At 46.6% G+C, this 13,644-nt stretch overlaps 1 protein-coding gene across 2 annotated transcripts in view; it reads left to right on the top strand.

Moving 5' to 3' along the window:
* Nucleotides 1–13,644, top strand: part of MAPT (microtubule associated protein tau) — a 1,161,691-nt gene that overhangs the window by 428,393 nt on the left and 719,654 nt on the right. For both annotated transcript variants that reach the window (XM_086923799.1, XM_086923798.1), the window contains exon 4: nt 4,846–4,932. In XM_086923799.1, the coding sequence (XP_086779925.1) occupies nt 4,846–4,932 (87 nt within the window). The remainder of the gene's footprint in view (nt 1–4,845; nt 4,933–13,644) is intronic.

Genomic DNA, 13,644 nt, shown 5'->3' with positions numbered 1-13,644 from the left:
CTTATCCTTTCTCCTCCCTTACTGTTAGGAATACTGATCTTCTCCAAAATGCGCCATCGCAAATCTGATGGAGCATGTTGGATATCAATGAAATGTGCAACTAAGGGCGCAGATAATTTTTTGGTCTTAATTGCTGACCTGTGTTCTGTCAGCCGGATTTTTATGGGTCTGGAAGTTTCGCCCACGTATCCCAAGAAGAATAGAATGGGACACGGTATCGAACGCAGCACTCAAAACCAAAAGGATGAGTGCAGATGTTTCACCGCGATCGATACCGTGCCGCAAACTCTCGGTGACTCCTAGGAGTGTGATTTCGGTGGAGTAATGCGCTCGAAAACCGGACTGGGAAGGATGTAAAAACCCCGAACTCTCAACAAGATGACTTAACTGTGTATTAACATGCCTTTCCAGGACTTTGGAAAAAAGAGGCAACAAGGAGATAGGTCTAAAATTGGACAAGTTGGACACATCCGCTCCTGCCTTCTTGAGGAGAGGAGCAACCATCGCATGTTTCCATTCCTGCGGAACATAGGACTCGGATAGGGATGAGTTAAGAAGTTTCATCAGTACACGACGAGAGCTAAGATCCAGTAGCTTCAATACTTTAGCAGGTAAAGGATCACGTGGGGAGCCAGATCTGATGCTGTTCAGACAAGAGAAAAAGGAGGCATCGTCAAACAATTGCCTTTCCGTGAACTTCACAGCCAAAAATGGTGATTTCTCTAAAGTCAGTACAGATCCTGACAATGATTCATCAACCATAGTAGAGGGGCTCAGGGAATCATAAATACGTTCTACCTTGGCAATGAAATATTCAGCTATGGAATTACATTGGGCTTCATCCAATGCAGTGGGTACCGGGGTAGTGTCTGCTCCTGTTAATTTCTTTACCACAGAAAAAAGTGTACGGGGACAATTCTGGGCATGCGTCACCGTATTAACAGTGTGGGCTGCTCTTGCCATTTTGCATTGTTTATGGTACTCTTTTAAGGCTTCCTTGTAAGCTACTTTACGCGAGCTGGAGTAAGAACGTCTCCATTTCCTTTCGAGGGCCTTACAGTTAGCCCTCAGGAGCTTCAAGTCATTTGAGAACCATGGCACAGGAGGACGATGAGACACAGAGTGCTTAGGAGTAAGGGGAAGCAGTTTGTCAACGGCGGCACTTAGCCATTGGGATACCACCGTGTTCGACTCCGATACAGGCATATTGGTGCCCGGAAGAGTGTCACATAGGTGCTGGTTAAACTTCGTGATGTCAAGTTTACCCCACCGATGTATATGCTCATCCCTTCCATTACAGCCCTTGGCCATAATCTTGGTAGGAGGCAGGGAAAAATGGACAGCATAATGGTCCGACCATTCCAAAGGACGAGCATTCAGTGAGCACTCGTATGGAAGATTAGAAAGAATAGGGTCCAACAAGTGCCCAGCAGAATGAGTGTGTCCTGAATATACATTGAATATTAATATGAGCATCTAGGGAGCATAGCAATCTCACCCATTAGGGAGAGAGGGAGGTCCTTCCAGAAATGTATTGAGGACCTTTGTCCAGTAATTACCTTCCCAAGATTGAGGATCAAGAAAGCTTGTACCGTATGGGTCAGTCTAATTCCCAGATATTGCATTCCGTCCAACTCCCAAGGGAGTTCCAGCCATGGAAGTACCCCTCCAAGACCCCCAACCCCACCCGCTCGAGCCCAATCTGCAGGTTCCTTAGCCGGAACAGTCTGGACTTTGTTGGGTTAATGCAGAGGCTTATCTTCCATGGCACCTGCCACAGGTAATTTCAGTCTAATGAGTTGAACACCTGCTCGATATCTAGATGGCCATGGCGTAGGCATCCTGGCAAAACTGTGAATTGTCTTAAATTATGGAGAGTACTCCGCTGAGGAATAAACCCTGACTGGTCCAGGTGAATTAGGCTTGGAAGATTAAGGAGCAGGCGTGCCACCCATACATTACATTACTAAGGAGTTTGACGTCTGCGTTCAACAACAGTATTGGTTGGTATGAAGAGGCCTCCAAGGGGTGCTTGTCTGGTTCTTGTCTCATTTAGGCCTTGCACATTGATTACAGGAGGGATCCCCTTTTGGTGAGCCTCCTGGTAGACCTCTTAAAATCTATCAATCATTTGTTCTGCATAACAGTGGTAGTATTCAGTAGTTTTCATGTTCCTAATTGCCACAAGGTCTCTTCGCGGGTGATGGATCTATCTTCATGATCCCAATCAAGAGGATCTAACATTAGGAGCGGTATTTCCGTCAAGTATCCATTTAGGCAAGTCTCCAACTCCCCTCTTCTCGCAGCTTATGTTGAGCTCAGATGGCGCTCGAAGACCTGTTTAATGGCCTTCTGTGTGCTAATCAGGGACCCCTGAGCAGTACAGATAGACAGTATCAGAACCTGTTGGGACTCCTGTCTGGTCAGCCTGACGAGCATCGCTACGGCTTTGCTGCCTTTTACATGCAACCGTTGGCGATATGCTGTATAAATATTTTTCTCAAGTTAACTCCAGTCATCAAGTACCAACATATGACGGTCCCGCCAGTCTTCCAATCTTCTGGGTTTGTATGCAATTCTTTCCCTAAGGCTGAAAGGTGAGTATCCCTGTTCAGTTGTTGTTTTACCCAGTATGTCAGTTTTAAGCACACCCCTCGGAGTACCGCCATCATTGCTTCCCAGTCAAGTGCTCTGGAACTTGCGGTGCCCCAGTTTTCGTCAAAATAGTGCAATAGTGACTCTTGGATTGTAGCTTCAAGCGAAGGGTCCGACAATGCTTCGGTTATCAATCTCCACAAAGGGATCGCTGTGCGCCCTTGTACCTCCACAAAGCTCAATAAAACCAGGAAGTGGTCTGATATATGCCGCTTAGGTAAGAAATCTCCTGAGCCTCCTGTGCCAGGCTTTTGGAGATCAGACAGTATTCCAATCGGCTATGGTTACCCGCAACGAGCGTATAGAAGGAATACGTTTTCCCCAACGAGTGCCTCTCATGCCACACATCTAGGAGGTGGAGGCCATGGATTGTGTTGCGTAAGGTTCTAGTCATGTTGGGTCTAGTATGTTATATATGCAATGTGACTGGGTAGTTTATAAGGAAATACTCTTCAACATAAATATGCCTCCCTCGCGCCACCGCCATTAGTACATCGAAGCATTAAAGCTCATTCCTTTCGGGGACATTGAGCCTTAGCATGGTCAGTGGCCATTTATGCAACTGGTTTGGAACTAAGAAAGTGCCACAAAATTCACTGGAAAAAAGTTAAATGTTTAGTTAATGCTGAAGGGAGTTGCAAAGTGCTACAAAACCCCTAAGCCATAGATCTTAACTTTCACTCCTGCCATTATGTGAAAAAGGCTGCAAGCATAGCGCATTAAGAGACCTTGGATGAATCCGTCATTAGGCCAGCACTGTGAGGAAAGAATACAATATTACGAGATAAACAGGTTTTGTGGTATGGCGAAGATATTTCTTTCAACTTTTCTACTTTATTAATTACTCCAGTAAAGCTGTAAGATTGTGCTTTCTGTATGGTATGCTGATGGATCATGTTGATGGATCATGTTTTGGAGGCATAGAGGTTCCACGGATCACAGTGCTTGTTATCAACACAGAGGGAGAGTGCACCTTCTATCCTCCTCCTTGTGCAAGGTGGGAGGTGTGGCATTAAAATTACATGGATTCCCCCACACCCTTATAAAAGGCAGGGGCGGAGCAAACACATCCACGGCCGTTAGGTGCGACGTGGGAGAGTGGAGAATGGAATCCTCTGTCCATGGGCAAGGTGGTGGAGTATATGATGGATGATGCACAGCCAGAAGAACTGCCTGGCAATCTTGCTCTTTGAACACGCTGTGGTGTGTTTTGAATCTCCTTTACCCCCAGCCAGAATAGGGGTGAGGGCTGCATATGTGAGCAGGCCTAAGACCCACATACTTATGCATAATGCTGCATCACATCTCTGGCTGTGCTGCCTCTTTGTACAAATGTCTCTTTTTGTACTCACGAAAACGGTATTTCCCATGAAAATTTGGCTGCATTTTTCAATTATCAGAGGATACCAGCCAATTACATTTTGCTCTGTTTACAAACACCTGAAAAAACTCGAGCCAGTCACAACATTTCTCTTTAGTTTTATAATGTTTCGGGATAATTAATAAACAGCACACATTTAGATAGCTTGCCCGTGCTCAATGCTAAAAACAAACTGAACATTGAGGCAAGCACAACTTGCTTGCCAAATGTGGCGTACCTTTATCATTTTTTTATAGCTAAATGTACCTAGTGAATTTGTATGTCAAATAGAAAAGCCTCTTGTTTTCTGTCTCCCCTTAAAAACCACACCCTTTGATCAACGTGCAGGAAATGTGTCAAAGTAAAAGCTTCAATTCGGTACTGTCTTTTTCAAACTGTGGTACAAATTGGACAGTGGGGGTGGGGAAGGACAATGTTATTAACAATGCAAATATGTGTTTTCCTATGGAGTGTTTTGTCAACTGTATCTGCGAAAGCATGACGCCACCTCTACTGTGTGCGTGTGTGTCGATTGCACCAAATGAAATGCTGTAGCTATGCCAAAAGATACAAAATGCTCAATTTCTGGCTACCATACAAGACAAGGACAATGTGTTTTTTTTAGCCTCACAATTGCAAAAAAGTAAGTACGCGTTTAGCCCTGTACAGTTTATGTATTTGTAATGCAGGGTTTAAACTGATAATCTCTTTTTGAGAGCCTCAATATGTGACTCAAGTCTGCAGTGTGTTGGCCATCTGGTGCACACAATGGACATTAGGGAGAACCTGTGTGTTAAAATAACAGGTCCCTTTGCTTGCTTTTTCTTTAGATGTAACTGCACCAATGGTCGATGAAAGAATGAGTGACTTTGGTACTGCGACTCAGAGACATATGGAGATTCCGGGAGGAACCATAGGTGAGAATAGGGTGGATAAATATGTCTCCGTGACTAGTTCAAAGTGGTATACAAATGTCCAAAGTTTTGAGTCTAGGAAGACTGTGTTCATACCAATAATCAGGAAAACATGATGATAGAACACTGAACAATTGTATCTTATTACAGTTGCTAGGATGTCTAATCTTGTAATAAAATAAATGAGCTGTCCTATTCCCTATCAACCATTGGAGTGTTCATTTATTTTACATTTGCTGTCATGATAACATTATATTTGATTTACAGTTTTTTGTTCATATAGTCAGGATGAACGATGAAGTTTTCTTAAAGATTCGACATAATTCACCACTTTTTAACAATCATTTGTTCTTCTGTCACAATTTCAAAACAGTCCTCTCTAGGTAGTATGCGATAACATAGTTTTCCAAAATATCTTTTGTGAAAATTACTTTTCAATTATAACTTTTACAATAACATTGTTTTTCCATAACATCTTAGAACAAATTAATTATTGCGTTCTATGGCCCAAAAATCAAATTTAGCTTAAAATATTTATTTCCATTATTTGTAATTTGCAAACAGTTTTAGAAGTAAGATTTATAAACTTTCACTGAAGAATAGTTTGCATTTTATAAACAATTTAAAACATATTGTAATTATTTGGAACGGTAAATGGACATATGGGGATAAATAGATTAAATAAAAGGGGTAAGAATACACTTAAATAAGAACAGAGGAGCGAGAGTTATAAGAAAACGGTTAATATAAAACATAATGGAAAGAAGTCTGGTGGTCCTAGGAGCATGATTTTATTAAATGATATAAAATCACAATCATGTACATACTTTAAGTAGGATTTGGGTGACCTCCCCCATGAAAATAATCTAAAAACACCACACACACACACGCACACACGCACGCACACACACACACACACACACACACGCACACACACACCAATGTGCAGAGATTTGCAGCGCTCTGATTGGCTGCCAACACTTCAACAACGTAGTGTTGGCAGCCATCTTAGAACACGGATTCAGCCGAGTCAGGAAACAAATTGAAAAGGGGGCAAGGTACGAATACCCTCACTCCCTAGCATTGGTCTTGGTGTCCCCCTGGGGACGCTCCAGGGTAAAAAAGCATCTTTTTGCAGCGAACATTTTCAGCTAAAAGTTAAATAAAAAACAGCAACGGTCACGCCACTCATGATTCAAAGCCCTTGGCCACACTCAACAATGGTAGTAAAAAAAATAACCACACAGTGAACACATACACAGTTTTATGGACATTGTAGTTAGGAAAAAGAATTTAATAAACCTTACAAATTCACACAAAAAACAAAGGTTACAGGGACTTTATAGTTAGGCTCAGATTTTACACTCGATGATTAAACAAGTAAACGCAGTCTCATCCTCATGCTTCAACACCCTACGAATGCTCCGAAAAATCCTCCGATGGATCCCCACCTAAACCAGAAGAACAGTCACCCAGGCCCTTGTCACCAGCCGATTAAACTACGGGAACGCCCTATACGCAGGAACCACCGCCAAACTTCAGACTCGGCTCCAGCGCATACAAAACGCCTCCGCACGTCTCATTCTCAACATCCCTCGTCACAGCCACATATCCACCCACCTAAGAAACCTCCACTGGCTCCCCGTCAACAAGAGGATCATGTTCAGACTGCTCACAAACGCACACAAAGCGCTCCACAACATGGGCCCGACTACCTCAACAGCCGACTCTCGTTCTACACTCCCACCCGCCAGCTTCGCTCCACCAGCCTCGCCACCGTCCCACGAATTCGCAGAACCACCTCCGGAGGAAGATCATTCTCCTACCTGGCAGCGAAGACCTGGAACTCCCTCGCCACTCACCAAGACTGACCCAGACCATCTCAGCTTCAGGAAGGACCTCAAGACCTGGCTCTTCGAGCAGTAGCAGCCCCCCTCCCCCATAGCGCCTTGAGACCTAGCGCGCTTTATAAATGCATTGATTGATTGATTGATCAGTCGGGCGGAGGCGTTTTGGATGCGTTGTAGTCTTCGTAGGTGTTTGTCTGTGATTCCTGCGTAGAGTGCGTTGCCATCGAGTTGATTTTACTGCCATTCGAGTAGGTTTTCTACTCGAGTGGCAGCCCTCTGGCTGCAAATGGTCTCGACCACCTGTGTGAAAGAATTTCACCAGATGTCTTCCTAGCGACCGAAAATCACTCTAGGGGATCCCAAATTTCACTCGCCAACTTATGTGGCGATTGGCCGAATTTTGAATGGAACTGTGGGGTTCAAGAGTAACGTGCAGTTGCCATAATTCGCTTGTTCTGCCATCGGAACAGAATATTTTGCCGTTCCTATAGGACTGTTTTTTGGACTTCATTCTGTGAATTGTAAACCGCAAGCATGAGCGATTTACAGCATTAAATGCAATACCCTGCTTATCTACAAGTAAACAAGTGTTCTCCAATTAACAACAGTGTATATTTGTGCTTCTCATTCATTCCGAATGGATTTTTTTTTTTACTCAAAGTCTGTTTATTATTTTCAGTAAGCAAGACACAGACAACAAACAGTCTGCATTACAATACTCTTTTGATGCCTCTCTGCTACAACAAGTTGCTAATGTGGTGCCTCTTAGCAAACAGGATTGGTCATAGTTGCCAGTTCAATACAGATAAAGAAGGAAGAGAAGGAGATTAGCCAAAGCCACAGTACACTTTAAACATGTTACAATTTAAGAAAATAAGATAACCACAAAGCCCTTAATGGCAGGTAAGTATTCCTCTCCGCCACACGTTAGGCAAGCATTATAAAGACTGCAGTTCATATCACGGAGTAACCTGTGGTGAAAGTCAACATTGTACAGCTTCTTAGGGCTCACAGGAGCGTGTAGTCTTTTCTGCGTTAACCTATGCGGTAGGCTGATAGACAGGTAGGCACCTGTCATGCTGCCAAAGACTCAGATGGGTAGTAACCCTTAGGAACATAGTTGCCCAAGTATAGCACCTTGCCGCCGTTTGTGTCCATGGGTGCAGGGAGGGGGGTGTTTTGCAAGTTCATATGTTTATGGACAACAAATTACAACAACATCAAAAGAAAAACACAGGTCATGGTCAGCAGCCAAGAGAACATGGGGCGGGGAGGGCAAGGGGCAACTCTTATGTATCTTAGAGTGTCCAGTCTCCCTTCATCGCGTGTGAGGAGGGATGTGAAGTATGGAGGTGAAGCAGGAGTAGTGGTCTAATCAAAGAGTTGGAGTAGGTGAAGCCGCACAGGGCTAAAGCAAGTGAATTTTGTGTACTGTAGGTATTGGATGAGTGGCTTCCAAATGCTCTGGAAATGCTTATCTGTGTACGTTATTATGTGTGAGATCCGCTCCATGGCCAGGATGTGCCAGACGCGGGCAAACCATTGTGACATGGAGGGGGTGGGGGGTGTTCTGTTTCCAGCTAAGTGCAATGAGCTGTCGCGCTGCGAGAAGAAGGTAGCTAATGAGTTTTCAGTCAGCGTGAGTCATTGTACGGAGGTCTGAGGGCCGAATGCCTACAATGACTATGGGGTATGAGGACGGAATGGGGAATCCCAAAACCTCCTTAATGTGACCCAGGATCTCTTTCCAGTAGGTTGTGACGACCGTACAAGACCACCAAATGTGTTGGAAGTTCCCCCTCCCCCATCAGAGAGGTGTGATGGGGTGTGATACCATTGAAAAATCAGTTTGTAAGCTGTTTCTGAGTGACAGGCTGCAATATGACTTTGTGCTTGTCTCGCCATAGGAACTCCCATAGTTCTCATCCAGGGGATACTCATCAATAGTCATAATCTATGAATAATCCCCGCCCATGTGCGGGATCCCGGAGCATATAGAAAATACATATAAATATATATGTATATATATGTAAAAACATATTTGCAGCCTAAAACATTTCCCAACTCGCAAAATTTGCTGCAAAATTACATAAATTAGCATACATACAGTAGTACTCTTCCAAACCCTAAGGAAGAAAGAGAGCAGAAAACATTTGTATACAACAATGCTTTATTGCCATAGGAAAAACCTGTAATTGCAGGCATTTGCCAGTAGGCTGCAGTAGAGTATAAAGCAAACAAAGAAAACTGACACCTTGCCTTTAAGGCATTAGAGTAGGGGTACCGTGCCTTTAAGACCTGAAGGCAATCCCCTGCTCCCATGGTGCACCACAGGTGACAGTTGGGTCAGTTCTTTTTTCCGGCTCCTTCTGTGAGGATCCTGGAGCTTGAGCTCTTCAGTTTTCAACTGAAATTGTTTTTTTGAGAGAGTTTTCTCTTATATTTCGACATTTTTTGAATAAATAAGGCTTCTGATTTATTTTTCTGTGGTAACCCACAAGAATTTCCTGTCAGAATGCCTGCTCTGTTCCGGAAATGTCCTTCTTGTGACAAAAAGATGGCTCTGACTGACCCACATTCTGTGTGTATTGTGTGCCTTCCATCTTCACACATTCCTGATCAGTGCCATCACTGTAAAAAATGTAAAAGTCGGACTCTTCGCGACAGGGAGAAGATTCGACTTCATGCCATGCAGGAGATGGACAAAAGTCACCAGGTGGGTGCTTCCACAGCCCCTAGATCTACTCCTACAAGCAAGCACGGCCAGAAACGGCGTCATTCCACTTCTCCTGTCCCCAGAAAGAGGAATGAAGGTCGAAGAACTCCGTCGAGGTCGCCGTCGAAAAGGCCCAGATCATCTTCACGACGTCGAAGATCTCCGCCGCAGTCAAGTAAGTCGGCGTCGAGGCACCATGCTTTGGGCTCGAAGTCCATGGCTGCTACTACATCTAAGTCTCCGTCGAGGCTTCCGTCGACGTCGAGACACTCTCCGCCGCCCCGGAAGGGATCGGCGTCGAGAGCTAGGATGACATCTAGGTCGCCGCTGACTAGCGGGCCGCCGTCGAGAGGGACTGTCAGATCCCATCCTTCGACGTCAAGGAGGTCGACGGCGAGGCGACGCCAGGAAAGGTCGCCGTCGACGAGACGTCGAGGAAGGTCATCGTCAAAACGACGTCGAGAGTCGTCGTCGATACGACGTCATGGAGTATCTCCACCTGATCGACGTCGAGGGAGATCGACGTTGAAGTCTCCGGATCGACGTCGAGGTTCTCAGTCGAGCCTTTCTCGACGTGATCAATCACCGTCGAGAGCATCAAGACACCGCTCGACGCCACTAGTCACCCAGACGTCTTCGACGTCGAGGATTTCGCCGTCGAGGGATAAAGTGACGGCAGAGGTGGAGTCCCCTGGTTCTAAGACTTCAGGAGGCAAATCATCATCTCCTGGCTTGAACATCGTGCAGGTCTCTCCAGAATCTTCGCCCAGATCTGCGGGCAGCTTGATGTCTCAACATCCACAAGGGGCTGTATCTGGACAGAGTAGTCCTGGCTCGGATTACTCACGTACATATTCCCCGTCTAAGGCAAAGACTCCAGCCAAACCATCTAGATCTCTTCAGAGTCCCAGGATTTCACCCAGGCCGAGATCTCGAGTCAGATCACGTTCTCCAGTGCGGCCAAGAACACCTGTTAGACCAAGATCTCCAATCCGGCCAAGACCGAGGCCTCCATCAAGACATCGCTCTAGGTCCAGGGACAGTCACAGCAGGAATCGTGACAGAGGCGGCGTACAAGATCTTCCACAAGGTCGTCCTCGTCGTCTTACCGAGATTACTCTCCGACCTACTCCTCTACGCCTCCTTCCCGAGTCTCTCCAATTGATGACCTCGCGACTTTCTCCGATGTGCTGGGCAGGGGAGCAAAAAAGCTGAATATTACGCTGCACACTCCAGTGGTTCCCACTTCTGTGATTTTTGATACCCTTCGTCATCGCACAGCGCCCAGGCCTCTACTGCCCCTGCTCCCCGGCCTCCTAGAACCAGCTATGGCTACTTTCCTCACACCAGCAGTGGTGGGATCTGTTCCATCTCGGATAGCCAAAAAGTACAAGGCCCCTGCAGAGGATCCCTTGTTCCTCAGATCGGATCCTCCTGCGGATTCCATCATTGTGGCGGCTGCCATGAAGTCCCATGCAGGCTCTACTTCTTCCTCAGTACCACCTGAAAAAGATAGTAAACTTATGGACTCGTTTGGTAGGAAGGTATGCCACACCTCTTCTTCCTTTATGAAGGTGGCTAGCGCCTCTTCCTTGCTTGGAAGGTACGACAGGTCCCTTTGGGACTCCCTGACTCGCTTTACAGACAAGCTCCCCAAGGAAGATCGCCAAGATTTTCTGGAGACTATACAGGAGGGAGGCCTTGTAGCCAATCAAGTTATTAGCGCCGCAGTGGATGCCTCTGACCTTGCGGCTCATGGCTATTCAAGTGGTATTTGTTTCCGTCGTTCGGCCTGGCTCCGCCTGACAGGGCTCAAGCCAGACGCCCAGAAGAAGATTTTGAATTAGCCCTTCAATGGGAAATCTCTGTTTGGCCCACACACGGACAACGAAATATCCAAAATGAAGGCAGAAATGGACACCGCGAAAGCTGTGGGATTAGAAAAGCGCAAGGAGTTCAAGAAACGCTTTCGCCAAGGAGACAGGAGGTCTTTCCAACTGAGCGTTCAAACCCCTCAGTGGCAATCCAGGCCCCAGCAGAAGACACAGTTCCAGCAGCGTCGTCCTGGCAGAGGAAGAGGTGGCAATAACAAACAGCAGCCCTCCTCAAAGCAACCTCCTAAGCCCTGAGCCATTGCTTCCTCCACGTCTGTTCGCCACTCCGGTGGGAGGGAGTGTTTCTCATCATCTGACAGAGTGGGAATCCATTACAAAAGACAGATGGGTGCTGAATATTGTGCAGCATGGTTACTTGCTGAGGTTCAAATCTCCTCCTCCGCAGGTTCTCCCCCAATCACAATTGCTACAAGACGAAGTCTCCGTCCTTCTAGAGAAAATGGCCATAGAGGAGGTTCCCTCAACTCACAAAAATTAAGGAGTGTACTCCCGATATTTCCTGGTTCAAAAACGAGGAACTGTCAAAGAATACAGGCCCATTCTAGATCTTCGAAGACTAAACAAATTCATACGAAAAGAAAAGTTCTGTATGCTCGCCCTACACCAGATCTTCCCACATCTTCATCAGGGAGACTGGATGTGTGCCATCGACTTGCAGGACGCCTACTTCCACATACCAGTGTCAGTCAAGCATCGGAAGTTTCTAAGGTTTCAGATCGGACGTCGTCACTACCAATATCGAGTGCTGCCGTTTGGCCTGAAATCTGCACCTCGGACATTCTCCAAGTGCATGGCGGTGGTGGCTGCTTTTCTCCGCAAAAGAAAGATCTTCGTCTATCCATATCTAGACGATTGACTGTTGAAGAGCTCCACCCCGTCGCTGCTTCAGAACAATATGTCGTTCTGCCTCAAACTGATGGAGTCGTTGGGTCTTCACGTCAATCTGAAAAAATCAGTTCTCAACCCATCCCAGCGGATCCACTACCTGGGTGCTTCTCTGGACTCACTTCAGGCAAGCGTGTGTCCTTCGGAGGAGAGGTTGTCATCTATGCTCCTGAAGGGTCGCCTTCTTCTGGACAATCAGGCCCCCACAGCCAGACAAGTGTCCTCTCTTCTGGGATCGATGGCTTCATGCATTTACATCGTGCCCAATGCTCGCCTTCACATGAGACCTCTACAACAAGTCCTCGAAGATCAGTGGTCTCAGAGATCGGATCAGTGGGAAGATCGGGTCTTGCTTCCTCAAGAAGCCAGGGACTCGATCAGATGGTGGTTGAAACGATCCAATCTCCTCCGAGAATTGCCATTCCATCGTCCTCCTCCATCTCAGTGGATTGTCACGGATGCCTCCCTTCAAGGCTGGGGTGCCCACATGGACCAACTCCAAGTTCAAGGCCTCTGGTCCGAGGTAGAGCAAGACTACCATATCAACTTCCTGGAGCTTCGAGCAGTTCATCTTGCTCTCAAGCCTCTTTATCCTTCTCTGCGCACCAACCACCTCCAGGTTCAGACGGACAACACAACAACTATGTTCTATCTGAACAAACAGGGAGGCACGAGGTCAAGAGTCTTGTCTCTGGAAGCACAAGCCATCTGGCATTGGCTCCTAGCAAGAGGCCTGTCCATCGTGGATGTTCATCTACCAGGAATTCAAAACGTCCAAGCAGACTGCCTCAGCAGAATCTTCGTAGAAGCGCACGATTGGGTGCTCAACGAGGAAGTGGCTCAAGAGGTTTTTCGGTGTTGGGGCGTACCGGACGTAGACCTGTTCGCAGACGCGGCCAATACAAAATGCCCCGTCTTCGCGTCCAGGTTCCCCAACAGGGATCACTGGGGAATGGCCTTTTTATCAGCTGGTCGCAGACATTACTCTACGCCTTTCCTCCCCTGCCTCTGATCCCGGCGGTGATCCAGAAGTTCTACAGGACCAACACCAGAATGATCCTGATAGCACCAGAGTGGCCACGCCAGTGGTGGTACCCCGATCTTCTTCATATGTCGGAGGTTCCTCACCGGCTCCTACCATGCCGTCCAGACTTGTTGACCAAAGACCAGGGGAAGGTGTTTCACCCCAACCTTCCTTCCCTTCGCTTGACGGCATGGCTCCTGAGGTCATCCAGTATGGACATTTAGACCTCCCAGCAGACTGTATGACTATTCTTAAAGAATCAAAGCGACCCTCCATTAGGAAGTCCTACGCTTTCAAGTGGGAGAGGTTCTTCTTATGGTGTCATGAGCACTCTCTTGACCCGGT

The sequence above is a fragment of the Lissotriton vulgaris genome, chromosome 5 (genome assembly GCF_964263255.1).
Source record: "Lissotriton vulgaris chromosome 5, aLisVul1.2, whole genome shotgun sequence".
Lineage (NCBI taxonomy): Eukaryota > Metazoa > Chordata > Amphibia > Caudata > Salamandridae > Lissotriton > Lissotriton vulgaris.
The sequence above is the reverse complement of the archived record's forward strand: the minus strand, read 5'-3'. Positions and strand labels throughout refer to the sequence as shown.